Source organism: the organism of the source record quoted next, unplaced genomic scaffold (assembly GCF_019419815.1).
Source record: "Pyrus x bretschneideri cultivar Hongxiangsu unplaced genomic scaffold, Pyrus_bretschneideri_v1 Contig28, whole genome shotgun sequence".
Taxonomy (NCBI): domain Eukaryota; kingdom Viridiplantae; phylum Streptophyta; class Magnoliopsida; order Rosales; family Rosaceae; genus Pyrus; species Pyrus x bretschneideri.
Window position 1 is genome coordinate 5228228 of NW_025999590.1, and position 27567 is coordinate 5255794.

General features: G+C 37.5%; 3 protein-coding genes across 3 annotated transcripts; 2 read left to right on the forward strand and 1 right to left on the reverse strand.

Moving 5' to 3' along the window:
- Positions 1–4014: 4014 nt before the first annotated feature.
- On the forward strand, positions 4015–10650 carry LOC125479349 (tetracycline resistance protein, class B-like). The gene is made up of 14 exons (XM_048588571.1): positions 4015–4211; positions 4417–4683; positions 7377–7488; positions 7985–8097; positions 8311–8433; positions 8541–8746; positions 8833–8908; positions 9043–9129; positions 9228–9308; positions 9481–9567; positions 9650–9691; positions 9795–9873; positions 9950–10020; positions 10107–10650. Exons 2-14 carry the CDS (start codon positions 4516–4518, stop codon positions 10197–10199), a joined length of 1338 nt encoding a protein of 445 aa, XP_048444528.1. The 5' UTR covers positions 4015–4211; positions 4417–4515; the 3' UTR covers positions 10200–10650.
- A 1417-nt stretch (positions 10651–12067) lies between these two features.
- LOC125479350 (plastocyanin-like) lies at positions 12068–12802 on the reverse strand. Its single transcript, XM_048588572.1, has one exon. It carries the CDS (start codon positions 12714–12716, stop codon positions 12216–12218), a length of 501 nt encoding a protein of 166 aa, XP_048444529.1. The 5' UTR covers positions 12717–12802; the 3' UTR covers positions 12068–12215.
- Positions 12803–23736: 10934 nt separating this feature from the next.
- On the forward strand, positions 23737–27051 carry LOC125479172 (mechanosensitive ion channel protein 8-like). Its single transcript, XM_048588241.1, has 5 exons — positions 23737–25302; positions 25475–25598; positions 25682–25975; positions 26080–26282; positions 26424–27051. The coding sequence occupies exons 1-5, from the start codon at positions 23918–23920 to the stop codon at positions 26722–26724; spliced, it is 2307 nt and encodes a 768-aa protein (XP_048444198.1). The 5' UTR covers positions 23737–23917; the 3' UTR covers positions 26725–27051.
- Positions 27052–27567: the final 516 nt, after the last annotated feature.

Sequence of the window (27567 nt, forward strand, 5' to 3'; positions counted from 1 at the left end):
CCATTACAATTACGATTATGGTTAATTATTTATACAATTCTACAAGTATAAATATGCCCATGTAACCGTAAAAATAAACCGATAGTAACGGTTATAAATGTGAATATCAAATATATATATATATATATATATATATTGCATTTATCAGAAACAGCAGTGTTTAAAATTTATTTGATAGGCTCGATATTTTTATAGAAATATCCAAAATTCATAAGAAAAAAAAGTATGGAAGCGAGAAATTTAAGTTATAATCAACATATATCGTTAATATTTTTTACACACTTATTAAATATTGAAGAAAATATTAAATTCCATCATTTTCATCTAAATCAACTGACAATGATAGCAATATTAGACATATTCGTCGATATTTTTTATAAATTTATATATCAATATTTTTACTGATGTTGATATTTTAAATATTATCCCAGGTTAGTCAAGTAAAGAATCTTATGTTGTTTTTTTATATTTATTTTTAATGTATCTTCTCGAGTGCTGCAGCGTGACATGTTGTTGTTTTCTTTCATTTTAATAAACAAATAAAAATATTTTGCTGCTGTGGGTGTGGGGTGTGGATCCAGATTTCAAACTTGAGTTGAGTGAGGAACAGAGCTTACTTGGCACACTGTTGTGTGCAAGTGCTATTCTAGTAGAGTGATGAGTCTGGCCCAAAATCTGATTTGCCACTCTGATAAGAAAGATTGAGATAAAACTCCAACTGGATTGTGGAATAGAGAATAAGAGTGATTTTCAGTGACGGTTAAATCACGTTAATATCTTATATTAATTTTTTATACAAAAAGAAAGATAAAATAGAGAATAAGAGATAAGAGATGGAAGGGATAAGAACAGGAGAGGAGATAATCCTAGTCCCTGAATTATGCCCTTAATTTGGCCCCCTTACCCTCGCTCCCAAACTCTTCTTAATTTGAGTTACACTAATGCATTTTAAAAACAAACAAAAAAAAATGCATTTTAAAAACAGATTCAACGATTTACTACTAATCAACATTAAAACTGTTGTTTGAAAAAAAAAACATTTATACTATTAATGTACCTATCGATTACTCTACTCATTGTCACCATCAGGGTAACTGTAGTCAATTGTAAGTGAAAAGTTTTATAAACTACTAGCAACCTACACATACGTTTTCTGTGTGCAATCAAATTTATAAAGAACAAAGGGAAGCAGATGTCGAAACAGAAGACTGGACAGAAGATATTGTTGTTAGGTGATGGAGACTTCTCCTTCTCTCTTTATTTGGCCACTCGCTTTGGATCTGTTCGCAACATGGATGCCACTTGAAATGAAAATCGGTTAAGTTTGAGCAGAATGTGGTGGAAGAAAACTGCTACCCTTGCTGGTTGTGAGGTTTAAAAAGAAAACAGTAAAAACTTGCTTTTTCGAATTTACTTTAATGTTTATATTTTTTTCTTTTTAAATATTTTTAGTTATATTTTAAAGGATATAATTATAATTTCATTAGTTTTTAGTTATAATTCTATTAATATGTAGTTTAAATATTTAATTTAGTTAAGTTTCCGATGTCGTAACCCCTCACCCTTAAACATATTCTTCAAAACCACCTATTTCATTTAAAAATAATAATAGTAATAAGCAAATAAGTATGATATCTTGTTAGTCGATACAAATTTGAAATGAGTCGACTCCAATACAAATGATATAAGACGACCAGATTGCAACTCCACGTGATATATCTATCACTTGTAAGCTTTTTTGGGCGATTTTGGTCACTCGTGACTCATGATAGAAACCAAGTTAGCCTTAAATATTTTAAAGCTTTGTTGCCTAATGAAGTTGGGTTATTATTTTAATTAATATTGCAAGTTGCATGTCCAACATATATATACACACACATACATACATACATATACAGGCTGTTTAAGGATTGGTATCCCCATTTCAGCCAAAAAATGGGATGATGCGCACAGCCGTTCGATCTCCTTTAATGAGATCGTGCTGCTGGGAAAATTTAGAAGAAAAAAAATGGAGCAGGTCCAGAATCTTAATATGGATGTGAGATTTTTTATTGTGGTTGGAACATACGTATCATTATATGCAAAAAAAGAATTAATTTTTAAATTATTGATATTTTAACACAAATATCTCATTAATGATAAATGTATCATTTCAAAATACGAACATACTGAAAAATCTCTTGTAAACTTTGATATTTCACTTTTGTAGTGGATGTTGGACCACATGGTAATGAGCCAATCAGGAGGAAGCTTCTTTATCAAACCGTGACTCCACGGACATTGCAGATTTTTCTGCTTCTTTTTCTTTGCCATATTTTTTCTGAATCCAGAAGAAAAAAATGAAAAAGTTGCCTTTGGATCTGTAAGCATTTGTCCCTTTTATCTTTTTCTTGTTTAAGTAAAAAGAAAGTCTCCGCTCATTTTGTGCAAGAGATGTGATATTCACACATCTATTTTTACTTTTTACACATTTTTTTAATTTTCGAACGTCAGATCGGATGAAATGAAAAAGATCAAATTACAGAAATTAACAAAATGTGTGTGAAAAGTAAAAAATGATATGTGGATAGCACATCCCTTTGTGCAATTGGATGCGTTTTCCTCACTTCCATTATACAGTAATTCCAGCACTTAATTTATTTTGTTTTTCCTGATTTCCTCATCTAATAATATCATCATTTGGGTTTCACGTGCTTCGTTGAGCTAGGTAAGTGTGTTAACTTACCCTAATATTGTGAGCTTTCATTCTATAACTAATTAACAATAGGAAAATTACTCATCATGTGTTTTAGAACTCGTTTGAGAGTGCTTATAAAATTACGGAAAACACTTTGATGAAAATATTTTTATAATCAATTCTTAATAAAAATGCAAATGCTTTTAGAATCCAAATATATTATATCTAAGAACACTTTCAACTATTTTAAATGTAATTTCAGACGAGTCTTTTTTCTTACATGTTTTTAGAATCCAAATATATTATTATATATACTAAAATTGAGTTTTCGGATGGCAATATTGATCTACAGTGTGCAAACTGAATTGCCCTTCAATTATTTTGTTATCAGCCATTTTTTCCACTTTTTACATAGTTAAAAGACGGTTTTGTCCTCTTAGGCCACGCGTCCATCGGCGAAGGCTCTGCTTCGACCACATCTTCTGGAATATTCCTTCAGCGTCGAAGGCTCTACTTCGACTACATCTTCTGGACAATTCCTTCAGTTTCTACCCCTCTATCTCGCTTTTTCTCACACAAAACTCCACTTTGCCGAAAAACCACCCAACCAGCAGAAGCTTTCGGTTTGATTCGAAGAAAAAATTTACCCAAAAATGATAGCGTTTCTTGTTATATCTAAGAATCCAAATATATTGCTTCTAAGAACACTTTCAGGCAAAGTTCACATTATTGTACGGTAAGCTTCAAGAAGTGACCACGTAAATTGGTGGTTTTTCTTACATGGTTCGGACTCGATTAAAACTGGGCCAGTCCCGGGTCGCCTGTTTGATTGTGTATCTCATACTAGGCCTTGTTGCGTTCAGTCAAAACCCAACTAGGGAAACCGGCATAGCCCACAAGGCCTTTGTTGCTAAACGTGGTCTAGCAGGTGCCTAAACTGGCATTTTCCATTCGCAGGGACCTCAAATGGGCCGGGTAAATCCAATTCATCGCTAATATGACTCATTTAGTAAGTGCATTATGATAAAGTGTTTTTATGACCGATAAATCTGTCTAACTTTTTGAGCCAAATCCAATAATAAGCGTTACATCAAAGTAACATGAAAACCGGTGGTACCATCCAAGCGTGGATGTTCACTTGTTTGGTGTAATAGAAGTCTTGAATCAAAACGATACTTCGTTATTTAACTACGAGATAAATTATCCTTTTTGGTTATCTCTTAAATAATTCTTCAAGTAATTGATTCCTTATGTCGGATCGATCCACTAGCATAAACGCATCATGGATCAAAACAATACATCAACATACCATCAAAAGCCACAAAATAAGTAGTAGAAAGGTATTCATGTTTAAGAACGTCTTTCTCTTTCCTCAATAGATTTTAAAGTTCAAAGCCACCCCAATTTAACCTACAAAACTCATTCTCTTTCAAAAATGGAAACAAAATAGGCGGCAGCAGGTAGAAAGGCGACCGAGAGGAGAGAAATAGTAAATGAGACTTGGACGCATGAAATACATTCTGTACGTATTGAGGTAATGAACTTACGAGTTACGCATTCTTTTGCTTCACCTTCCCACTTTGTTGCTTTTCGGCAATTTATTTCCTTTAAACATTCGACGTACACAGTTTCACTCCCCTCCCGCTCTCTCTATATGCCAAATATTTCAAGACGAAAAGTGTAAGGCACAAACTGCGCACGCATTTCTTTTAAATCCAACTCCTCTTTTCCTGGTTAAGTATCAGCGGTAGCTAAGCGAGTTCAGTCGGGAAGTAGTAGGCGGTGTCTCTCTTATTAATTTAGTTACTCAGCAATTGAAGAGCGGTGTGATCGCAAAGATGGAAAAGCTTTCGGCAGGGTTGAGCCACCTCTTCATGACAATCTTTCTGCACAACTTCGCCACGTTCATGGTGATTCCGGCCATCACCGACGTTACCATGTCTGCCCTTTGTCCCGGAAGAGATGAGTGCTCCATCGCCATCTACCTCACCGGATTTCAACAAGCGGTACGTACAATTTTCTACACATAGATACTATAACCCAACTCAACGAATCAACTTTAATTGTCCACGTTAATTACAAACACATATATCATTGTTAACATCAATAGTTGTTAAGTTATTTCCACCACAAGCAAATTGATATCAGTATATCTCTAGCTTTAGCCTTTACAAATATCTTCTCCTTTGAAAATCATGTCTTAGGGTTATCGCCCGAGGTTAATTTTCTTTTGACTTAGTTATGAGCGGACTTAGTTATGTAGCTCATTAAACATCCCTTGATGTTATCAAGGTTCTAAAAGACGTTAGGCGCTAGTTAAGTGGCGGGCTGGACCTAGCGTTCAGACGGCTAGGCGGGCCCTACACGTACTAGGCAAATTTAAGTGAATTTATTATATATTGTATAAATAAGTGTCTATTTATACTAAAAAAAAATTAGATAATTGTATACATAAATCGAAAAATAAAATACCATAAAGATTATAAAGTATTAGAACATATTGAAAACATGGGGAACAAGCATATAATGAGTGTTTATCCAAGTATTCAACAAATCTCTTATTTTTTTTATCGAACAAATAAATGCATAATGAAAGTTATCGATTTTTTGTCCAAATGAGAGTCGCAACCTAGCCGGGCGCCTAAGCAGGCTAGGTGAACGCCTGAGCAGGTCTAGGCGCACTTTCTTAATTTTCAAATAAGTAAAGACTAATCGGGACGGTAGTCAGCCGCCTAGCGCCTAAGCAGGACCTTGGCAGTGCTAAACGAGAACTTTTAGAAATGTGGATCCTATCGTAAAAAATAATTACAACGCTCAAGCAATACAACTTAAAAAAAAAAAAAAAAATAGCACTTTAGTACTGCAAAGTGCAAACCCAAATGTCTATGGAATGATTTGATCAGCTAAACTAACTCAAGTGATGTCTATTGCAGCCCCAAAACTTTGTCTTTGTTTAAAGGAAACTTCCCCCAACTTTTTTGCGTAGGGTTTAATCAACATTTAGATTCAATACTATAGGTCTTTGAATTTAAGGAGGAGGGACGAATTTTCAAAATTAAGGCCCCACCACAAACACACTTTTCCAGTTTAATTAGGGAAAGAGGTCATCTCCATATCATTTTCTCATAATCCATCAAATCAGGAAATTCGTGCAGTTAAAATTTGATCAAACGGCTACAAATAGGGGCCCACTTTAAAAAGTTATAATAACTTCAACCGTTTGATCAAATTTCAACGCACGGATCTCCCTGATTTGGTAGATTAGGAGGAAGGGATCCGGAAAGGATCCATTTCCTTTAATTAGGTCCCTTCTGTTATGCCTTAATCTCTTTCGTCATCTCACCAAATGCAGATTGTGTCCAAGATTCCAACATAGCCAGTGCATCAACGGTTGGTCTACACATAACCCCTTTCATAGAATTCGAAGACACATGCTTTTATCACATATTTTGACACCTATTTATATCACCCATTTCGTAATATATTTTAACAATTCAAGCCGTCTATATTTAACACCTCATTTATAGATAACTTTTACAAAAAATTAGACAAATCCAAAATCATTAAGACATTCATCTATAATGAAGAAAAATGGACGAATAAGGTTCTATAAATAAATACTAAATTTAATCCAAGTTTCGAATTTGGATGAGTTTTTTGTAGATATGGTCTTTGAGGTAAGACATAAAAAAATATACCATTGAATTGTTAAAATACATTACAGAGTAAACATCATAAAATATGTCTCAAAATGAATATAAAAAATATGTGTGATATATATTGTGGGAGAAACCAAGATAAAACTTTTACTTAGCAAAGATTAGTTAGCGTGATTAGCGTTGGCATGAATGCTTATGGATTTCTACTTGTGGCTACACAGCCGACACTGTCGTGTGCGAAGCCGCCTACATGCTCTCACCCTGTTATTTTTGCAATCACATGAAATTGACGTACTATCGCGGTAGGTATGTACTCAAAGATTGATGCATAGGAAAAAGCTTCACGCGCATGCAGTACTTCCATCGGAAATTTCCCTTTGGTTTTCATAGGAGATGCATTTTGGCATTTTTCAATCGTATTAACTCGTGGACAAAATTTTACGTTCCTAATCATCATTTCATTTGTTATGTTTTGAATGTCAACTCATGATGTCTATCTCTTGTAATAAAAAAAAAAAAAAAAACTTTAACGAACAATTCTCGGTACTGTTCATTTTAACGAAAAATCACATTTTACACTAAAAAATCAATTCTAGTATGTTCAATTTACCTTTTGTTTTGTCTTTATCGTTAAAACTCAAAGTTTTCAAACCATTTCTTAAAAAATAGTCATCAAATCTTTCTTTTCCCCAATCAAAATAAAAGGCAAAAATACAAAGAGAAACTTAAACAAGGGGGTTTACGATTTACCTTACAGCATCTCCACATGTGAAGAATGGGATGTGTTTATTTTTCTCTTTAGGTTACTGCACCATGTGTTTATTTTTGTTCATTTATCGATTCTGATCTGTTCAATTTAACGCTAGAAATAAACAAGTGTATGCATGTGAAAAAAAAAAATGTTTGGAAATTACTTTCTTTGAAAATTTTGATTAGGAATGGATGGTGGGTCTCAACTAATGATTTGGTGTAAGAATTAACCTAGCCCTTGTGCATGATTTAGGGTTGAAAATAGTTTGATTTGTGCATGGTTGATGCAGATCGTAGGGCTGGGAACACTGGTGATGATGCCATTGGTAGGGAATCTCTCAGACAAATTTGGGAGAAAAGCTTTGCTTACACTGCCAATGATCTTCACAATTATCCCTTTAGGTAATCTTTCAACTCGTTAAATCCGTACCAATTAACAACATAGATAAAGTCACAGAGGATATTAAGACATAAATTTATGTACTTTTATGATGATTAACTTGTTTACCTATCACTTTATTAATACATTGCTCCAAAAAGTCCTTAATTCCAAGAAAAAAAAAAAGAAGAAAAAAAAGTATTCGATCACTTTAGCTTTATTTATTTTTCTTTTATTTTTGCTGAACATCAAGCTCTAATTCTAATTTTGACTATATTATATGAAGTTAATGTGAACTAAAGTTTATTGATTTTTGGACAAATTAACGGAATTGCTATTGGCATGTTAAAATAGTTATTCTGTAATCTTGCTTAATTCGAAAAACTAAAAGACGAAAGAGTTCGAGAAATTATTTTACACTGCTAATAACAAGTTCCGAAAAATAAGCAATACACGATTGATCAAGAAATGTTTTTTTTGGGTCAAAAATCAAGAAATGGGTTAATTGCACAATTACAGGGATACTGGGATATAGCAGGAGCAAGAGTTTCTTCTACGTCTACTTCGTGGCCAAAACTCTAACCGCCATGGTTTGTGAAGGCAGCGTTCATTGCCTCGCCCTTGCCTATGTGGTAACATTCCAGTCTTCCTCGCTCGTATTTGGGCCTCACCAAGGATTATAAGGCCCATTATTAAACAATTATTTGGGCTTATTATGGGCCTGAGTGTGTTAAATGACTAGACTAGGTCCATTTTGTTGCAAACAAAACACCCCATGTTTGTTCATGTTGTTGGTTGTTGGATTTGAAATTTTGATGGAGGTGTGAAAAATCAATGATTTTCAGGCAGATAATGTGGCAGAAGGAAGGCGAGCCTCGACGTTCGGAGTCCTATCGGGGATTAGTTCCTGTGCATTTGTCTGCGGAACCCTCTTCACTCGTTTCCTCTCCACTTCCACTACTTTTCAGGTCCAATCTCTCTCTCGCTCTCTAGGACTCTATCCTCTCTGTTAATATGCTTAATTGTGATCTGATTGCATTTTAATGTTTATAATTATTACTATTACTATCAATAGGTTGCGACGGTGGTGGCAGCTGTGGCAGTTATTTACCTGAGGGTTTTCCTACCGGATTCCAACATAGACAAGAATCTTTCCGCTCCGTTACTCTCAGACGAAAAGATCACAATTAAGGATTCAACTGAGACTTCAAGTGCTGAGATATTGCAGCCAGCCAAAACATTGCCTTCCTTAAGTGATTTAATCTCCTTGTTGAAAACTAGGTCAGTTACTTTCCCGCTAAGGGTTGCTCTTAATTAATTTGCAGACTTGTAGTTCAAGTAATTGCTTACTCTTAATTGATTTGCAGCACAACGTTTTCGCAAGCTGCAATTGTTGCGTTTTTCAGTAATCTAGCGGATGTTGGCCTCCATGCTTCAATGTTGGTACGTCTCTCATCCTATGAATTAGTAATCACATATTTAATCATTGTTTGTGGATGATTTGCATCTAATCATAGATCAGTAAGCTCTTTTGAACATAAGAAATGCTGAATCGAAAATCATTGTTTGTTGAGCAGTACTTTCTAAAGGCGCGGTTTCACTTCAACAAGAATCAGTTTGCTGACCTGATGGTTATTTCCGGGGTTGCAGGCACTGTTTCGCAGGTGCTGCATTTGTTTTCCCGTTTTGATCCTCTGCATACCTCTTTTTTTCGCAGTTTCGATTTCATTTTCCCTGACACTAAAAATAAACCTTGATGCAGCTGGTTCTCATGCCCTTGCTGGCTCCTGCTTTAGGAGAGGAGAGGCTACTTTCGATAGGCCTCCTTTTTAGCTGCGCACAAGTAAGCATCTAACCGTCTTGTATTTAGTCCCAACAAGTTACAAATTTGATCTTATTTGTTAGACAACTGTGGATTTGTAAACATTGCATTGCATCTACTCACGGAAAGTAAAACTAAAAGTTTTGACATGTCATTTAAGCTTTTTATCTAATCATTCACATATCAAATGCAGATGTTTCTTTACGGCATTGCGTGGTCCTTCTGGGTGCCATATGCTGCTGCCATGTTCTCCATCTTTTATGTGTTTGCACATCCATGTGTAAGTCTCATCGTTTCTGCTTCGCTTTGAGTTAAACATTGTCAAATGTTGTCTTTAAAGTGATTTGGTTCAAACTTTACAGATGCGAAGCATTGTATCGAAACAAGTTGGACCGTCTGAGCAGGTAATTTTCAGTATGCATTTTGGATTTTACTTCCCTTGCCCTGCCCCTTTGGATCCAATTCTTTTGGCAAATACATGATCTTTTTTTTGTACAATATTTTCAGGGGAAGGCTCAAGGGTGCATTTCAGGCATATGTTCACTTGCAAATGTTATATCTCCGATTGCTTTCTCCCCTCTCACAGGTGATTTGAAATTACATTCGTATTTTTTGTCCGGCCAAAGTTAATTCGAACTGATAAATTCGAATTGTTATTCCAGCTTTGTTCCTGTCCGAAAAGGCGCCATTTAATTTCCCTGGCTTTAGTCTCATTTGCGTTGGATTTGCAGCGGTAAGAACATATCAAGTTATGTGTACCTGTATATGTTCTGCTAATTGGCTTGTTATTTCATATTTGTATTTGACATTTATTTGCAGATGATAGCCTTCATTCAAAGCGTGATGATAAGGGCTGCTCCTCCCCTCTCGAGCCGACGTGTCAGTGAAAGTTGCAATCACACGGAGCCCTAGTTTTTGAAAGTTCGAAGACAGATTGTTCCTCGTCTAGTTCCAGGCTGACCCTAGTACATCACTACTGTAAAGCTCAATGGTCCTGTTGTGCTGCTGGCTTAAGTTTTTGCTGCCAATTTATTGACAATGTAATTTTGGTGCATGCTTTGGAAGGGTGACATGGTGGAGTCTGGTCCTTACACGAGAAGAGAAAAACTTTAGTAGGGTTGCCTAATTAGTGCAACACTCACATATGTGAGACTAGTAGAGAGAATCTCATATTTTTTCTGAAATGTGCCTTATAAATGACGTGGTCAGGCACTCCTACTCAAGTTTTTTTTTTTTTTTTTTGACGGTGACGCTCATAAACTTAAGCAAAAGAAAGCAAATAGTGGAATGTCGTTTCCTTTTCTTGTACAATAAGCTTAAAACATATGCATGAGGTTTTTATAATAAAAAAATGCTACTCTTACCATGTTTTTCATATCACATAATAGAGATATGACTCACATGTGTTAGTGAGCTCTACTTCTAAGAAAGTTGTTCTGTTAGGTAAATGTATCATTTCTCTAATAAAACTGTTCTGTCACGTGTATCAAACTAACAGAAATGGAGAACTTCACACGGTAATTATACATTAGCAACATAATTTCATAGTTGAATTAAGTTAGGCCTTTTGATACCAATCTGCGCAAATGCTTTCAGGTTTCGGCGTCCCAAAAGTTTCAATGGTTTATGATTTACGTACATGCCAAGGGAATGGTGGTAGATGATGAGTACGTGATCATAGGTTCCGCCAATATCAACCAACGATCTATGGCCGGTTCTAGAGACACCGAGATAGCCATGGGAGCGTATCAGCCCCACCACTCTTGGGGTAAGAAGAAACGACATCCTCGTGGCCAGGTCTATGGTTATAGATGTCACTTTGGCCAGAACATTTGGGGATGGTGGACAAATGCTTCAAGGAGGCTGAAACGTTGGATTGTGTGAAGAGTGTGAACGCGATCGCTGGAGATAACTGGACGAGGTTTGTGGCAGATGACTTTGCACCATTACAAGGGCATCTGATGAAATACCCTGTTGCGGTAGTTGTCAATGGGAAGGTAAGTGTACTTCCTGGACGAGAGAGTTTCCCTGACGTCTGCGGTAAGATCCTCGGAGCCCGAACTACCCTTCCTGAAGCACTCACTACTTAACTTTAAACATTAGGCAGGCTGCAGGCTCCTCCAATTTTTTCTTAATTACATGTTTATGTTTTCATCACCATTCAATCGGAAAAGACTGGCCTGATTGAAAGAAGAGTCTATACAAAAGGGGTGGGAGCGTGCAAGTCTTAGTGACAGATCGATCGCAAACACCCCATTACTTGAATGAATTTACAATTTAGGGTACATAGCTCTTGTAATTTATCACCTCAATAGGCAATAGTATATAGCCTAATGAAATGTAATTCAATTGATCTCTTCATTTCTTTTTTGTTTTTGGTTTACCATCAGAATGTAGACAATACTTTTTTCTTTATTTAAATTATATTTTAATAAGATCGCATACATACTATCTTAATTTATTGGCCTAGTTAACGTTTGTACACACGCAATTGGTTAATTAACCACTACACTTTAACATATGTTTTAGGGTCGATTTAAAACTGCTTCTTAAAGAGTTAAAAAGTTTTTTCTACTACGTTTGACAGTAAAATACAAGAGTGCTGTGATTTATAGAAGCATTTTTTTTAGAAAGCATTTTTGGTAGTGTTTATAATAAAAGCACTTACAGTAAAAGTGAAAAAAGTAGTTTTTAGGGAAGTATTCTCGAACAAGCCTTAAATAACGAAATGAAATAAAAGCTAGCACACAAACTATCCAACTTTAAATAAAGAAGAATGATGAAAAGCATGAAGGGCGCTCAATATATAAATGGTTTCACCTCGCACGTTGTCTCTCATGGCAATATATAATCTGATCAGTACAGAAGTCCTACTTTGCCTCCAAAAAAGGAAGCATAAATATTATTAATCAGACAACTGATCATGAATTAGTTAACGGTAACTTTGCCGACCATGCCAGCTCCCTGGTGAGGAGAGCAGTAGAAAGAGTATGAACCTTTTTCGGTCAAGGTGATGGCGTAGGTCTCCCCGGGGGCATTCAGGAGGTCCTCCTCGCTCATCGAGATCTTTCCAGCATCCACACCGCCGGGAACCTCGTCCTCGTCAAACACAATGTTGTGTGGGAATCCAGCATTGTTCTTGAACACAATTTTCTCACCGGGGGCGACGGAGAAGCTGTTGGGGACGAAGGCCAAGCCACCGTCATCGCTGCCTAGCAAGACCTCAATCGCCATGGCATTACTGGCGAGGATAGCACTGGCGGCAGTGGCGGCAACGGCCACACCGATATCCTTGAGGGATGACTTGACGATGCACATCTGCCTTCGGGAGGCTGAGACCTTAACGGCAGCGTTAACCTTGGCTGCACCGGCGGATTTGAGTCCGGTGAATGATGGGATAGCGACCGCGGCGGGGTTGACGGAGGCCATTGTATGTAGTTAATTGAACGTGTTCTCGCAAGCAGGTCGCCTGAAGTTCTAAAAGCGATCAAAAGGAGAAGATAGGAAGGGTGTGTTTTAATAGGGTGGGAGGGGGTAGGTTATGTGTGGTGGAGGAATTGGTGATTGGATATAGTGAATGAGTGGCATTGGGTGGAGATGCTATCCGATGACGTGGCACTGGAGCTTAGTGATGGGAGGTGGAGTGTGAGAGCTTGCAAGTATGTCAAACTAGTGGAAGTGGATAGACAAGAGGACAAACAATCTATGATCTACATATGATATGAATGAGTGGCTGATCTTACAGTTTGGGTTCATTTGGTTCATGTGTGAGATTATGGACTAAATTCGTCTAGTTTCTTGGTGCAAAAGGAACCAAATATTTGATCAAAATTAGCTACTAGACCTTGTGGCTAGCTGCGTGATGCGAGATTTATACGCACACAAATTAAACCCTCTTTTTGTCAATTGTAGTATAAGTATAAGTAGGGATCGTTCTAGACCGGGGATTAGGAGGGATTACTAAATCACTTGGAAACTGACTCAAAAACGTAAAAACAAGATAAAACACTAAACTAGACTCAAAGAATGTGAAACTAAACGTTAAAACACTAAGACAAACCAAAAGACTCAAAATGCTTTAAAAACACAAACTAAATTGATTTCTAACTAAATTGAACAATAAAGTAAAGGGGGATTGGATTTGGACGACTTTAAACTAAAAATGGAAACTTGGAAATAAAACAAATTGTAAATATGGATTTGACGGAAATGAATGGATGGAGGCTAGCTAAGGGGTTCTTCTCCACACATGTTATACTTGCATACAAGATTGATTCTCAGTTGGTCTTTCGATAAATTATGAAACTCAACACTCCGGATTAATTAGGTCCGCTTAAATTAACCGTCAAGTTTTCCTTAAGTTAATGAATTGGATGGGTTTGCGCAACGCAATTCACAACATTCTCCAAAAGTCCTTTACGTGAACAGCACAATAAAGATACAATCAAAGATCATTAAGCATTATGAAAACTATAAGTGTTGACGAGGCATTCGTTACTATGATGAGCATGAAACTCGTGCCAAGAATTCATTTAACGCGATTGTTTATAAGCAACCTCCACTACTTGTGAATATAAGTTCATAACGATTAGGTGAAATTCACTTATATTCTAGCGTCATATTTATGCATGAAAATTAAGCGCGCATTCTTAATAAACATTCATAAATAAGTTATCAATCAAACGGTTAAACAAATTGAATCCACAACTTATGAAATTCCAACGAAAGTTAATCAATTCATATTGCAAATATAAACATAGTTTCGAATCACCCCCTAGCTAAAGGGGGTTTAGTTCCTCATAACTTTGAAATCAAAGAAACACCTAAACATTCCAACAACTCAAAACTTGAATTGTATGAACGTTTAAGCACTCTTCTCTTCCATTCCTTATACGTACAAAACAAAGAGAATTAAAATGAAACTTTGAAATCAAAGAAACACCTAAACATTCCAACAACTCAAAACTTGAATTGTATGAACGTTTAGGCACTCTTCTCTTCCTCGTTGTTGTAGCACAAGGTTTAAGGATAGGTTGGTTGGGGGGATGGAAGTGTGGAATGGAGTGGAAATGGAGAAGATGGAGAAGGGGAAGTGTTTGTGTATTACAATGGAAAATGAGATGATTTGGTGAATGGAATGAATGGGTATTTATAGGAAGAGAATGGGTGTTAATGGATGTTTGTTTAAGGTATTTGGTGGATGGGAAAAGGTGTGGATGGTGGGAATTATGGTGGATGGATGGTTTAGTGGATGTAATTTAGGGTTTATTTAGGTGAATGTGGATGCATGGTTTAGTGGATGTAAAGGATAATGGGATGGTGTGGAATTAAAAGCTAAAAAAAATGGGATAATGGGCATTTAAGTGTGAATGGAATGGTGGGATGCACTAATGGAAATTATGGAATGGAATGGTGGGATGCACTAATTAGGAGGAAGAATTAGGGTGAAGGGCTTAATGCATGGATTTGGGCCAATTAGGGTGAAGGGCTTAATGCATGGATTTGGGCCTAAAATGCCTCCCCTTGCATGGCAAGGGAAAGGACTTGGGCTAAAGCCCACGGCAATGGCTCTAAAATGGGCTAAGGTTAGGGTTTAGGTGCGGCATAGGCTTAGGGTCCACAAAGAGTTAGGGTTTAGGTCATCTAAAAGCCCAAAGCCAAGAATAGAAACTCACGACAATGGAAACCTCCAAGAATAGAAACTTCCAACTTTAGAAACTTTGGTTACCAATTCCGACTTCCTTGCTCTTCACTTTCATTTCTTCATTTCTTAAGCTCCTTTGACCTTCAACCTCGTTCATTCCTCGTGCTCCATTTGCATACACCACATTCCAGCTCAGTTTTGCTCCAAAAGCTCCCAATTGCATCATTTCATGTAATATGTCCTTTAAACCTGAAAACACATGAAAGTAGCTTAAAAGACTACTTTAACGAATAAAACATAACAAAAATGCATAAGAACTAGCTAACTAAGGCGCATAAATATGCTCCTATCACTGCGTCAAAATTTCGTTACGATCATAAAAAATTGCACAAGTATATGTGTTATTTTTCTCAACAAAAATCTTTTAAAATTAAAAAAAATCATCGTACACTTCAAATATATTGAATATTGATAGGAGTGTTGAATGACTTTGTTTTCGAAGTATCTTCTAACAGCTCGCTTAACGAAATAACAAACAAATACGATCCGAATAATTTCTTGTCCCCGTCAATGCTAAAACTTGGTTGATAGGCCATAGCTTATATTCATTGAGGACTGATGGCGTGTTTATGTAACCGTATTGAAAATAAGAGGAATCGAATTGAGGGGGAATTGAATTGAGGAAGAGTTGGAATGAGAAGAAGTCAGAATTGAATCCCTGTTGAAGCTGTTTACTTAAATGCTCTGGAATCGGAATAGAAATGATACTAATTTCATAAAGCTGTTTACTAATTTAGCAGAATCAGATATAAACTAGTGTGATTTACTAAAATGCCCTTGTCCCAAATCAAATATTTTATATACTTTTTTTAATAAAATTTGATATAATATATAATAGTAAGAAATAAAATTAAATTGCTTTTTTATTTCATAGACACACTAAAATGCTTTTGTTTTATTTATTTATTTATAAATTTAATTATTTACTTTAATATTTAAATTTTCTTGCTCAAGTTGTAGTTTATTCTCTTCAGCATATGCATGGAGTTGTGCATAATGTGAATAAGCATGAAAATAAAAAAGTAAGGAGTTGTGCACAATTAAACTAGGGTTAATGGGTTTATAAAGGATAGTCTTGGAAGTAAAAAAAGTAAGTGTAAGCATAAAGCGAACAAAAGTGTCATTTTAATTGCCCAAACAATCAGGAATCCAAATACCATGTTAATCTAAAGAATCCAAATCCTCCAAATTTTGGAATTGAATTCCAAAATTTTGTGTGGGTCCTATCTTTTCTTTTACTTCTCAAGTTTAATAGACAAAATTATACCCCGTAATTAAAATTTAATTCCGTATTTTAATTTCGATTATGTAAACGCGCCTTGAAAGTAGTATCAAATGAAGTCCAAGGGGACAGATAGACGGAGAGTGGATTCCCTCACTCAATTGCTTGTGATTTGCGAGAGGAAAATTAACAGTAGCTAGCCGACACCGACGGGCCGACGGCACGTACTTACGCAGTAATTAAATTGGCCAACGCTCCGCCTTGCTGCATTTACTCTTCTAACTATTTCTTCTCCTACTTTCTTTGATCCCCACTCCCACTCCCAGCATTAAGAATTTTTTTCTATATTCCATGGTAACTACACGGCTATGAAGCCACACGTGTGCGGTGAAAATTCGTTAGTTACAATTGGAAGGACAACCAAGTAGCACAGTTACAGACTCACATGATAATATTGGCTATCCAATAAATACATATTTCTGGTTACTGACTTACTGTTTACGTTTACGGTATACAGTGAACGTATTTAATTAGTTTTTGCTAGACGGTAGTACCCCCTGGCCTGCTGTTAATTACATTAACAAAGATGGTTGCCGGTCGAAACTGAAGAAAGTTAAGGTTACACCATAAAATCAATTGGCAATATGGGGAGTAGCCTAACCTCTTATAAGCCCATGCGTGGTCATTTTCCCATCAATGTGGGACTCATTCTCACCACGCCCCCTCATGTGTGGCGAATCACGTGTGACAAATTTTCAAGCCTAACACGTGGATAACGCAACGGGATGACGTGGACACGTGGGACAACCTGCTTTGATACCATGAAGAAAGTTGGGTTTCCACCATAAAACCAATTGGCAATATGGGAAGTAGCCAAACCTCTTATAAGCCCATGCAAGGTCCCTCACCTCATCCCATCAATGTGAGACTCATTCTCAACACGCCCCCTCACGTGTGGTGAATTACGTGTGACGAATTTTCAAGCCTAACATGTGGATAACACAATGGGATGATGTGGACACGTGGGACAACCTGCTCTGATACCACGAAGAAAGTTGAGATTCCACCATAAAACCAATTGGCAATATGGGAAGTAGCCCAACCTCTTATAAGCCCATGCAAGGTCCCTTACCTCATCCCATCAATGTGGGACTCATTCTCGACATGCCCCCTCACGTGTGACGAATTTTCAAGCCTAACAAGTGGACAACACAACGGGATAACGTGGACACGTGGGACAACCTACTCTGATACCATGAAAAAAGTTGAGGTTCTACCATAAAACCAATTGGCAATATGAGAAGTAGCGACCCAAAACCGAAGTACCAGGGTTCTCAATTATGTTCTGTCACGTAAGTTGAGTAAGTGTAAAATAAGCAAAAAAACGAAGATATATATATATATATATTCCATTTTGTAAAAGAGAATGAAAAAGGAAAAACATCAAAAAAATGAATTGAAACAGAAATAAAGAGAAAAAAAATGAAATATTGACCAGATCGATATTGAGAGAGCGAGGAAGAGGGCGGAGGCAGCCGGCGTGAGAGGATGAAAGAACACTGAGATATTGGCGCGGCTCAATCAGATTCAAGTGACCATAGAACAACGTACGTATCTACGTACATGCAAATGCAGTAAGTAGTCTTCTTCTCTGAGTGAACCAGGCCAACATCACAGTAACTATTTCAATAAAGTAATTGTATATCCGCAAAACATTCTATATTTTTCCTGCATGCTGCATCAACTTCACACACACACACACACACACACACACACACACACACACACACATATATATATAGAATTATTTACCACATGAAGCAGAGAAAGAAATTGAAGGATAGGAGAGGACTGACTGTCGAGGAGGATATATATATATATATATATATATATATTGATAATAATGATGGTGAAATTGGGAATGTCATGAATCAATATTTAAGGAAGGACTAGAGAGAGAGAGAGAGAGAGAGAGAGAGAGAGAAGCATATTGTAGTTGCAGGGAACTGGTGGTGCATTAAAAACCGGCAGCTACCGAATTAAAACCCTAATGCCAAAGGACCATAGCAGCATTCAATACCATGCTAACCTCCCATCAGCCCAGCCCATAATATTCTCTCTCTCTCTCTACTCTCTCTTTTTCTAGATTCTCTCTCTCATCTCTCTCATCTCTATGATACACACTTCCACAGAAGCTTGCTAGGCACAGAAACAACAAGGTTGCAGTTGCAGTGCCTCCACATTAATAACGGAATCTCACTCTCTATTGGGTTGCAGGATAAATTTCTTTTCTCTACTCTTCTTATTATTAACAGAAGATGCAGACCCAGAGGCACACATCTATCTAATATCTCTCTCTCTCTCTCTCTCTGTAGGCCGCAGCACCAGCAGAAACACGAACACGCTAATCAAAACTAAAAATTTGAATTACGTACGTTAAATTAAACTAAAGTAAAAGGAATATCAAATAAGTTGTCAAAGTAACACCCCCACCACCCCCCACAATGGCCATGCAACTTTTTATTATTATCTCCCAGTCTCCCTTTAGTCTTTACTGAACCAACTACTTCATCCATCTTAATTACTAGTTGTGGAATCTCGTCAGTACTCACAGTGGCGATGCCATTTTTGGTCCCTTGCTTTCTGTTTACTAATTAATAACCGCGGGATATGGAGACTAGAAGAGGGAGAGAGACTTCAGTTGAGTTAGCCTTGCTAATTAGTTAATTCTTGAGTTGAGGAAATTCACATTGCACATCTGATTCATTTTCTGCTAAAAAAATTGGGAGACTGGGTAGTTGACCATGTTTAAAAACATTGTTTAACTTTTTACATACGTAAAAATATTATTCAACTCGTTGAGGGACCATTTGACTACCATACTATTTTTAATTCTTAGTTTGATAACCAATTTTACATTACAAAACATGTATTAATCTACTCTCGAAACTCAATATCTAGGCTTCTAATTTTGATCTTGCCAACTGACTCTTGTTATACCTAATTCGAACCCAGGACCTCAAGACTAGCTACCAACTTAATATTTAACAAAAAAATCACCATAACTAAAAAATATGCGATGAATATTTTGCTACACGTTTTTTCATTTGTTTCATTTTCCGCAATAAATAAAAACAGAAACAATTAACAAAAACTTTCAACCCATCGTCATTTATCTTTATACCTGAAAACTAAAAAGTAGAAATTAAAAAACTGAAATATCAACAACACTTAAAAATTAGAAAAGAAATTGTATATGTACACAATTTAAGCCATCGTTCTCTATAAATAAATATACTTTACATATAAAAAGTCACAGTATAGTTATCCACACTCTATAAACATCTTGAATCTTGGGGCACCCCATTATGTATATGTTCTTTGTCATATTTTCACAAGTAAAACGCATAATAATCTTTTAAGAAGAGATGACTTGTCAAGATCTTTCTGGATCGAAGTTTCTGGGCCCGGTTAGTTTTAAAAATTAAAGAAGAAGCTAGCCCAATCCTCTTTTTTTATTTTTTTTTATTTTTTTTTATTTTTAATATATATATATAAAAAAAAAAGAGGTAAGAACATTTCCCTCAAGCTAGCTAAGCTATTCTAACACTTTGAACAGTCACTCGCTAAATGTAAGAGAGAGAAATTAGCTGAAAGCTAAACATTAAGAAATATTAAATGCACAGTACACTCCTTCGCCGGAGAGGGCACAAGATTTTCTGATACATAAGAGATTACTGTATGGGGCACATGACCCTGCCACTAGACCCGCCGCAGTCCAAGTTCGTCTGGGACAAGGAATTATTGGCATAGGAAGTTATTTGCTTAGCCAATCTTTTATGCAGGTTCGTTCTGCTTCCGGCTCAAATTCATCGAGGAAAGCGAATGTCAATGTTCTGCTGCTGCCAACAAAGTGAGGCACGGCTATATGAATATTTATTTGGAGTTGGCTCTCTCTATTGAAAACATTGATCTTTACATCTCTCATATTGTTAACCCTAAAAATTACAAAGCCTACGTGGCGCGCAGGCCGAGTAACTAACAAGCTAACTACGTCATTCGGTTGAATGCGGGGCGTGCCAACTCGTCTGCTGAGCTCGGCCGAGGAGTAAAATTTGTTGATGTCGCGTTGAGCGCGTTGTTGACTTCTTTATCTTGCGACTGCGACCGAGGAAGGAACACTCTCGGCCTTTGGGTTCTAGAGCCTGAAGACAAGGCTGCTAGTTTTGCGAAGTTCACAAATCGTCGGCGCCCGATTCGGTCACTGTGATTATATTCGTAAGAGTATAAGCACGTCGAATCGACACTAGACTATATGGACACAAGTACTCAAGGGTGATGTAGGTCTTGATGGTGAATGTAGTTCGGTCGTCAGAATGCCGAACTCTGAAACTCACTTGTGAGTATCCAATCATAAAATCACTCGGCGTCCAACACGCCGAATAACGAACTCGTGACACCTTGCTTCGCCAAGAGAGCTAACAAGGTGACCTCTGCCAACAAGGATTCGAAAACCCTTCTCGGCCAAGACTTGGATAGGTAACCAGTCGGCCTCGACGCAGTGCTGTTTATCCAAACTGAAGGTGCTCCTCGGTCGGCTGATTCTACGGCGACAGTGCTGTTTATCCAAACTGAAGGTATGTTGGCGGAAAAGAAAAGGAAAAAATCTCAAGATGTATGAGAGGCTTTGCGCAGGGCAATTGTATGTTGAATCGAAGGTCGTCTGCATTGCATGATTTCTTGTATTTATAGCCCCCATTCCTTGAGACCGAATTGCACCCTTATCTGGATTAGGAGTCTTTGTCCCGTTCCAACTTTACTTCGAACAAACCTACCCCTACTAGGACTTCGAATTTTCCCCTCTTCCGAGGCTTTATTCTCTGCCGGCTAGGAATCCTGGTTGCACCAGGACTTCCTCGACCCTTTCTGTTCATCTGGACTACTCCTTCTCAGGATAGGACTCGACTGACCCTGTTAACCGGCCTGGAATTTACCACTCGGCCCATAGTATTTGACACAGCCTTGGGCCGAGCACAACCTTCTGCTCGGCCCAACAATATTATTTCGGGCCCAAACACATATGGCACGTTATTTCTTATGTATTCGGTCATCCACCGCCAGCTTTTGGTTTGTCACCAGACTTTGAACTTGCTCTTGAAGCTGAGAGGTTACAGATAACTCCGTGTATGCCAGTCAACTGTTTACAAGGTAATTAGCTTGAAATACGTTTCTTTATGATTGTCATCATTTTCACATAATGAAGTACACGAAAAAAGATGCTTCTCCTTTTTGCAGTGTGATCTGTACTGCCTTTTATACCTATCATTTCTATATGTATATAGGAATGTCTCGTATGACTTTGTTGTGTCTGAGAAGATATTTGACAGGAAGGAATTACAGCAAATAATTGATTGCTATAGTTTTGCATTGTTCTTATATAATTAACTTTCCTATACTTCAAATTTTACAGGTCGATGCATGAAATTACTATTTCCACGAATGACAAGCCCAAACTCCTCCTCAGTGAGGTAGATTTGTTTTCCCCCTTTGAATATATGTTTAAAATTGCTGTTCTGCAATGTCAATCAATCTAATGTGGTTTTCAATTTACATCATCTTCGTTGATATTCTCAATGATGTAAACAGTCGGTAACATGTTAAGCGTTTCTTAGTTTTACAAGTATGTGATGTGATTCACTTACAGTTCCGGATCTTCTTACATAGGTAAGGTGATTTGTTTATCTTCATATTTGAAATTCCGAATCTTCTAATTAACTTTGATATTTCTCAATGAAGACATATGTAAGGTGTAACCTATTGTAATTTATGTATTTATATTTGTTTATGCCCTCACATGGTTTTCGGTTCAATTCAAGTTTTTTATATTTCCTTTTTCGTTCTCAGAATTTCTGTCTGGGGGAAGTATGTATGACTTTCTGCATAACCAAAGGGGTGTGTTATCACTTCTGTTCTTGCTCAGAGTCGCAAATTGATGTTTCCAGGGGAATGAACTACTTGCACCAAAGCAATATAATTCATAGGCAGTCGAAAGCTGCTAATCTTTTGGTAGACGGAACTGGAGTAATAGATTCTTTGTATCTCTTAACTATGTTGCATATATAAGTACTTTATTTAGTGTACTTTTCTCAAAATGAAAGAGGCATGGGCAGGACGTGTGCGTTCTTGTCCTTGTTACATATTTCTCTTTCAACACGAGCTTATCATCAGGTTATATTTTTGGTGTGTGTAGATTTAACATGGTAATCAAACTTAATTATTCGATTTTCTTTAAGTTTGAAATTATTGTTGACAGGTAGTGAAAGTAGCTAATTTTGGCACCGCGAGAGTACATGCACAGTATGGTGTTATGACTGCAGAAAATGGCACTTGTCGCTCCCGAGGTCTGTGTAACTGTGTTCCCTAGATATTAACCACCTCATTTGCTTCACTGGAATTATGCATCTGGATATCACACTAGTGTCTGACACATGATTACTTTCTGTTGATCAAGGAAGGTCATAAAACATAGGACATACGATCATAAAGCTCATGTATTTAGCTTGAGGGTTGTTCTCTCGTCCACCTCTGTCCATGTTTCGTGACTGCAATGTCAGCTTCCCGACAAGAACTTAACTCCGTTACAAGCGGCAGTTGGCATAGTCCAGAAGGTATTCGTGTACTTTTTTTTCCAGCAATATAAGCCATTCTTTGATCTTTATACTTGATGGAATTGAGCTTCCTTTTCCTGATGAGAAGTTTTATTTAGTAGCTGGTAGCACGGTATAAGTTGTGCCGTGAATTCGAGCTGTCGGTAAATAGGGCCAGAAAGGTACAGGGAAAAAGATCCAACACTCGTCTTTATTCTTCCTTCCCAAGTCTGCAATTCTGAAAGTCTACAATTCCGGTACACTTAAAGGTTGCAAAGGCAAGCGAGATAGACGAAAGGGAAAGTCAGCTAAAGTAGTACCCAATGAGGAGAAATTCTTGAGCAGATCGGTGACGTGACACGACTCTATATGTGTTATGTTGGGTTTTATTTTATTAATTTAAAGTAAATGTTCAAACTTTTCGTTCATAATCAGAGTCAAGCTGATTAAAAAAACGTGTCTCATCTACTAAATAAAGTTTGAATTCTTTAAGCATAATTTAGATTATAATAAATCAAATTAGAGTATCCTTCGAATAAAAACAAAAAAATCTTCAACTTGATGAACAGAGATTCTCTCCTGAAAATTCGACAGCCCACTAAAACATATGTTCCCAAGTCGCAGTTACTATGACGGCGTGTCGGGAATCCGATGTCCTCCACCCTTCCTTTTCATCTCTCGCATATTTATTCGTTTACTTTTCTATAAAACATGGAGGACGACCAGCCAAAAATATAATAATTGACAAGATGATGAGAGAGACGTATCCATAACGGGAACGGAGACTTCCTTTAGACCCTCACCTTTTGGTTTTGGGGGAATAATTTTTAAACATTTCAGAAAGCCGTTTTATATTCGACAATGACGGTCTCACGTTGCTTCTCTTTCGCTTTTACCCAAACGAACAAAAGAATCACAAGCAATTTCTATAAATTCATTGCTTAACTTGGAAGGTTTGAGAAAAAGTATCCGTCTTCAACTACATAAGTCACCACTTTCCTGCCCTGCAGTCTGCAGAAGCAGCAACCGAACTCACCACCAAGAAGAAGAAGATCAAATGGCAACGAGGGAAGGAGAAGTGGTAGTCAAGATCGACGATGGCGATGGTTCCTGTAGCATAGAAACAGAGACCGCACCGTATAACGGAGAACCTGCTCCAAGGACACCAGTAATTCAGGGCTCCCCAGAAAAACTGACTGAATCTTTCCGACGGAGAAGCAAAGAGCTTCCGGAAGCTTCCTCCAGCTCCGACGGAGCTGAGGCTGTCATCCAATGCAGCTCCAACGCCTCCTTCTCGCGAAGCCCCTGGAAACCCCCCATGAGCAAGACAAAGTCCAGGCTTCTCGACCTACCGGAGGAAGTGTCTCTGAAATCCGACAGAACGGTGGCTTCCGGACGATCGCATGGAAAAGACGACGACGCTTCGGCTTTCGACGACCCCGACCTTGAAGACATTCCAGAGGAGTACAGGAAATGGAAGTTCAGCGCGCTCACGTTGCTTCAGTGGGTGAGTCTTGTTATTGTTATAGCTGCTTTGGTTTGCAATCTTTGGATTCCGATTTTAAAGAAGCAAACTTTGTGGGATCTTCCGCTGTGGAAGTGGGAAATTCTGGTTCTGGCATTGATTTGTGGTCGTTTGGTTTCTGGTTGGGGAATTCGGGTGGTTGTGTTCTTGGTAGAACGAAATTTCTTGTTGCGAAAACGGGTTTTGTATTTCGTTTATGGATTAAGGAAATCGGTGCAGAATTGTCTCTGGTTGGGTTTGGTCTTGTTGGCGTGGCACTTGATATTTGATAAGAACGTGCAGGAGAAGACCAAGAGTAGGATTTTGCCTTATGTGACGAAGATTCTTGTGTGTTTTCTGGTTGGGACATTGATTTGGCTGCTGAAGACAATACTTGTTAAGGTTCTTGCCCTGTCTTTCCATGTCAACGCATTTTTCGATCGAATTCAGGAGGCTTTGTTCAATCAGTATGTGTTGGAGACACTTTCAGGCCCCCCTCTGTTTGGAAGGCGACTGTCACTAGAAGAGGAAAAAGCTGCGGCAGCTGAGATTCAGGAGTTTCAGAAAGCGGGGGCTGCTATGCCTCGCGAGCTCAGTGCAACTCTTCTTCGCAGGTCAAGGAGTGGGAGAGTTGTAGGGAGTGGACACCAAAATAGCCCCAGAGTAGGGAAGAGTCCCACGGTTTCTAGGCCAGCATCTGGGAAGCAAGATGAAGGCATCCCGGTAGATCACTTGCATAAGCTAAACCAAAAGAATGTGTCGGCTTGGAATATGAGAAAAATGGTAAACATCATCCGGCACGGGGCCTTAACCACTCTAGATGAACACATACTGAACTCTGATATGGGCGACAACTCTTCTTTGATGATTACAACTGAATCTCAAGCAAAAGATGCAGCCAGGAAGATATTTTTCAGAGTAGCCAAGCCAGGGTCTCCGTAAGTTTACATAATTAATTTTACCATTAGATATTAATTTGGTTTGATCTTCATCTGCATGTGAGCTACACTATGTTAAATTACCTAATGGTTACCTGCTCAGAAGTACTTTGTATGGGAGTAGTCTACAGGAGTTACCTTCAACATGTGCTAATGCATTTTGTTGTGACAGATACATTTACCTCGAGGATTTGATGCAGTTTATGGATAAAGATGAAGCTTTAAAGACATTTCGTCTCTTTGGTGCAGCAAGTGAAGATGACAAAATTAGCAAGACCGCTCTTAGGAATTGGGTGGTAATAATGCCTTTTATGTTGTGGTTTCTGTCATCGACGAACCATTTATTGAAGAATGAATGTGTTTTTCTCGTTTCTTTTAGGTCAATGCATTTAAAGACAGAAGAGCACTAGCATTTTCTTTGAACGATACAAAAACAGCTGTGGATGAACTCCATAACATTTTAAACGTCCTTGTAGCTATCGTCATCTTGATAATCTGGCTTATTATACTTGAGGTTCATTTCGGCCACTTCCTTCTCTTAATGAGCTCCCAGCTCCTTTTGGTTGTATTTATCTTTGGGAACACATGCAAGACAGTTTTTGAAGCAATCATCTTTCTATTTGTAATGCACCCGTTTGATGTGGGTGATCGTTGTGAAGTGGATGGAGTCCAGGTGAAGATTTGAATCAGAAGTTATGTTTATATGTAGTGTGTGTTACCTTAGGATCTGTGTTTATACCGATATATCTAATTGCTTGATGTTTTTTTCGGTTTCAGATGGTAGTTGAAGAGATGAATATATTAACTACGGTCTTTCTGAAGTTTGATAACCACAAGATCATATACCCTAACAGTGTTCTTGCTACCAAGGCAATTGCTAACTATCGTCGTAGTCCTGACATGGGCGATGCTATTGATTTTTGTGTGCATATTTCAACTCCTTTGGAGAAGGTGGCTACTATGAAAGGAAGAATACAGAGGTATACCTTGAAAAGAAATATTTACGTTTTGGAAACAATACATCCACACATGTTAAAAAGTATGAGCATATGCCTTTCGGGTTTTGCTACGGAGGAATCACACCCCTTATATGATTATCAACTGCTTAACGTGTTACACAGGTATATTGAAGACAAGAAGGACCACTGGTACGACGCTCCAATGTTGATCATGAGGGATGTGGAGGAGTTGAACAAACTGAAGATATCGGTATGGCTGACACACAAGATGAACCATCAGGACATGCTGGAGAGATGGCACAGGAGGAGCCTTTTGATCGAAGAGATGATCAAAGTGTTCAGAGAGCTAGATATTGAGTACCGGTTACTGCCTCTCGATGTCAACATCCGAGCCATGCCAAGTTCAACCTCCAACAAGCTTCCTTCAAATTGGACAACTTGTGTCCCGCCACCAGCAAACTAACACTCTTCAACTTGTACTCTGGGAGGACTGGCATGACGGTTGAGGGTTCTTTGGAACATGACGTTTGATGCTGAGATATAACAGCAGAGCAGATGATTGTTGTTCCAGACTAACATATGAAATTATGCGTATATTATAGATAAAGTGCCAATCCTCCTCACTTCAGATGGACCACCTTGGTACTAATCCATCATTCTAATGGAGAGACTTTTCAGTGTGACCGGTATACGGAATGATACATTACGTATCACTATACGAATGGTAGGATATGTCTTAAAAAGTTAATAACTTAAAAAATAAAATTTCTCACCACTTATATAAAACCAATTGGTGTACCATCCGTCTTCTGGTCACAATGAAAATTTTCTCACTCTAATTGTAAAGTGTATTGAGTTTGAACTTGGGAAGGGTGCCAGGTACACCAAGTAGTTGGATACTTAGAAATAAAAAAACTTCCACCATTTATATTATCACTCTTGATGTGCGTACTGTGTTCCTGAACATTGAAAAATATCTCTTATATACTAATACCAATTTGTTTCCTAATTCTATTTGTTTATTAATATAAGGTGGTAAAATTGAAAAGTGTGATTTTCTTATTAAAATCGTAACAAGCACTTCATAAAGAATTGTTAATTTGTTTAATTCATATGAATTATTAAATAATATTTAAATCGAATGAATTCTTTCCAAAATAATGATATTTACATGACAATAGAATGAATAGTTTCAGTCATGATTTTTGTGCGGTAAAATGATGAAGTTGTTTTAAATAGACAAAAGTTAGAAAGATAATATTTATTAGGAACAAGGACAAAGCGAATGCAAAATATCACACTATCT

What these genes read in the sequence shown, in the direction of transcription:
- LOC125479350 (XM_048588572.1), bottom strand. Translation starts at nt 12,716, where the DNA reads ATGGCCTCCGTCAACCCCGCCGCGGTCGCTATCCCATCATTCACCGGA.
- LOC125479172 (XM_048588241.1), top strand. Translation starts at nt 23,918, where the DNA reads ATGGCAACGAGGGAAGGAGAAGTGGTAGTCAAGATCGACGATGGCGAT. An exon ending in GTAGCCAAGCCAGGGTCTCC is followed by an intron (nt 25,303 to 25,474) that starts GTAAGTTTACAT and finishes TTGTTGTGACAG; the next exon opens with ATACATTTACCTCGAGGATT. An exon ending in CCGCTCTTAGGAATTGGGTG is followed by an intron (nt 25,599 to 25,681) that starts GTAATAATGCCT and finishes CGTTTCTTTTAG; the next exon opens with GTCAATGCATTTAAAGACAG.
- LOC125479349 (XM_048588571.1), top strand. Translation starts at nt 4,516, where the DNA reads ATGGAAAAGCTTTCGGCAGGGTTGAGCCACCTCTTCATGACAATCTTT. An exon ending in CTTCACAATTATCCCTTTAG is followed by an intron (nt 7,489 to 7,984) that starts GTAATCTTTCAA and finishes GCACAATTACAG; the next exon opens with GGATACTGGGATATAGCAGG. An exon ending in TTGCAGGCACTGTTTCGCAG is followed by an intron (nt 9,130 to 9,227) that starts GTGCTGCATTTG and finishes ACCTTGATGCAG; the next exon opens with CTGGTTCTCATGCCCTTGCT.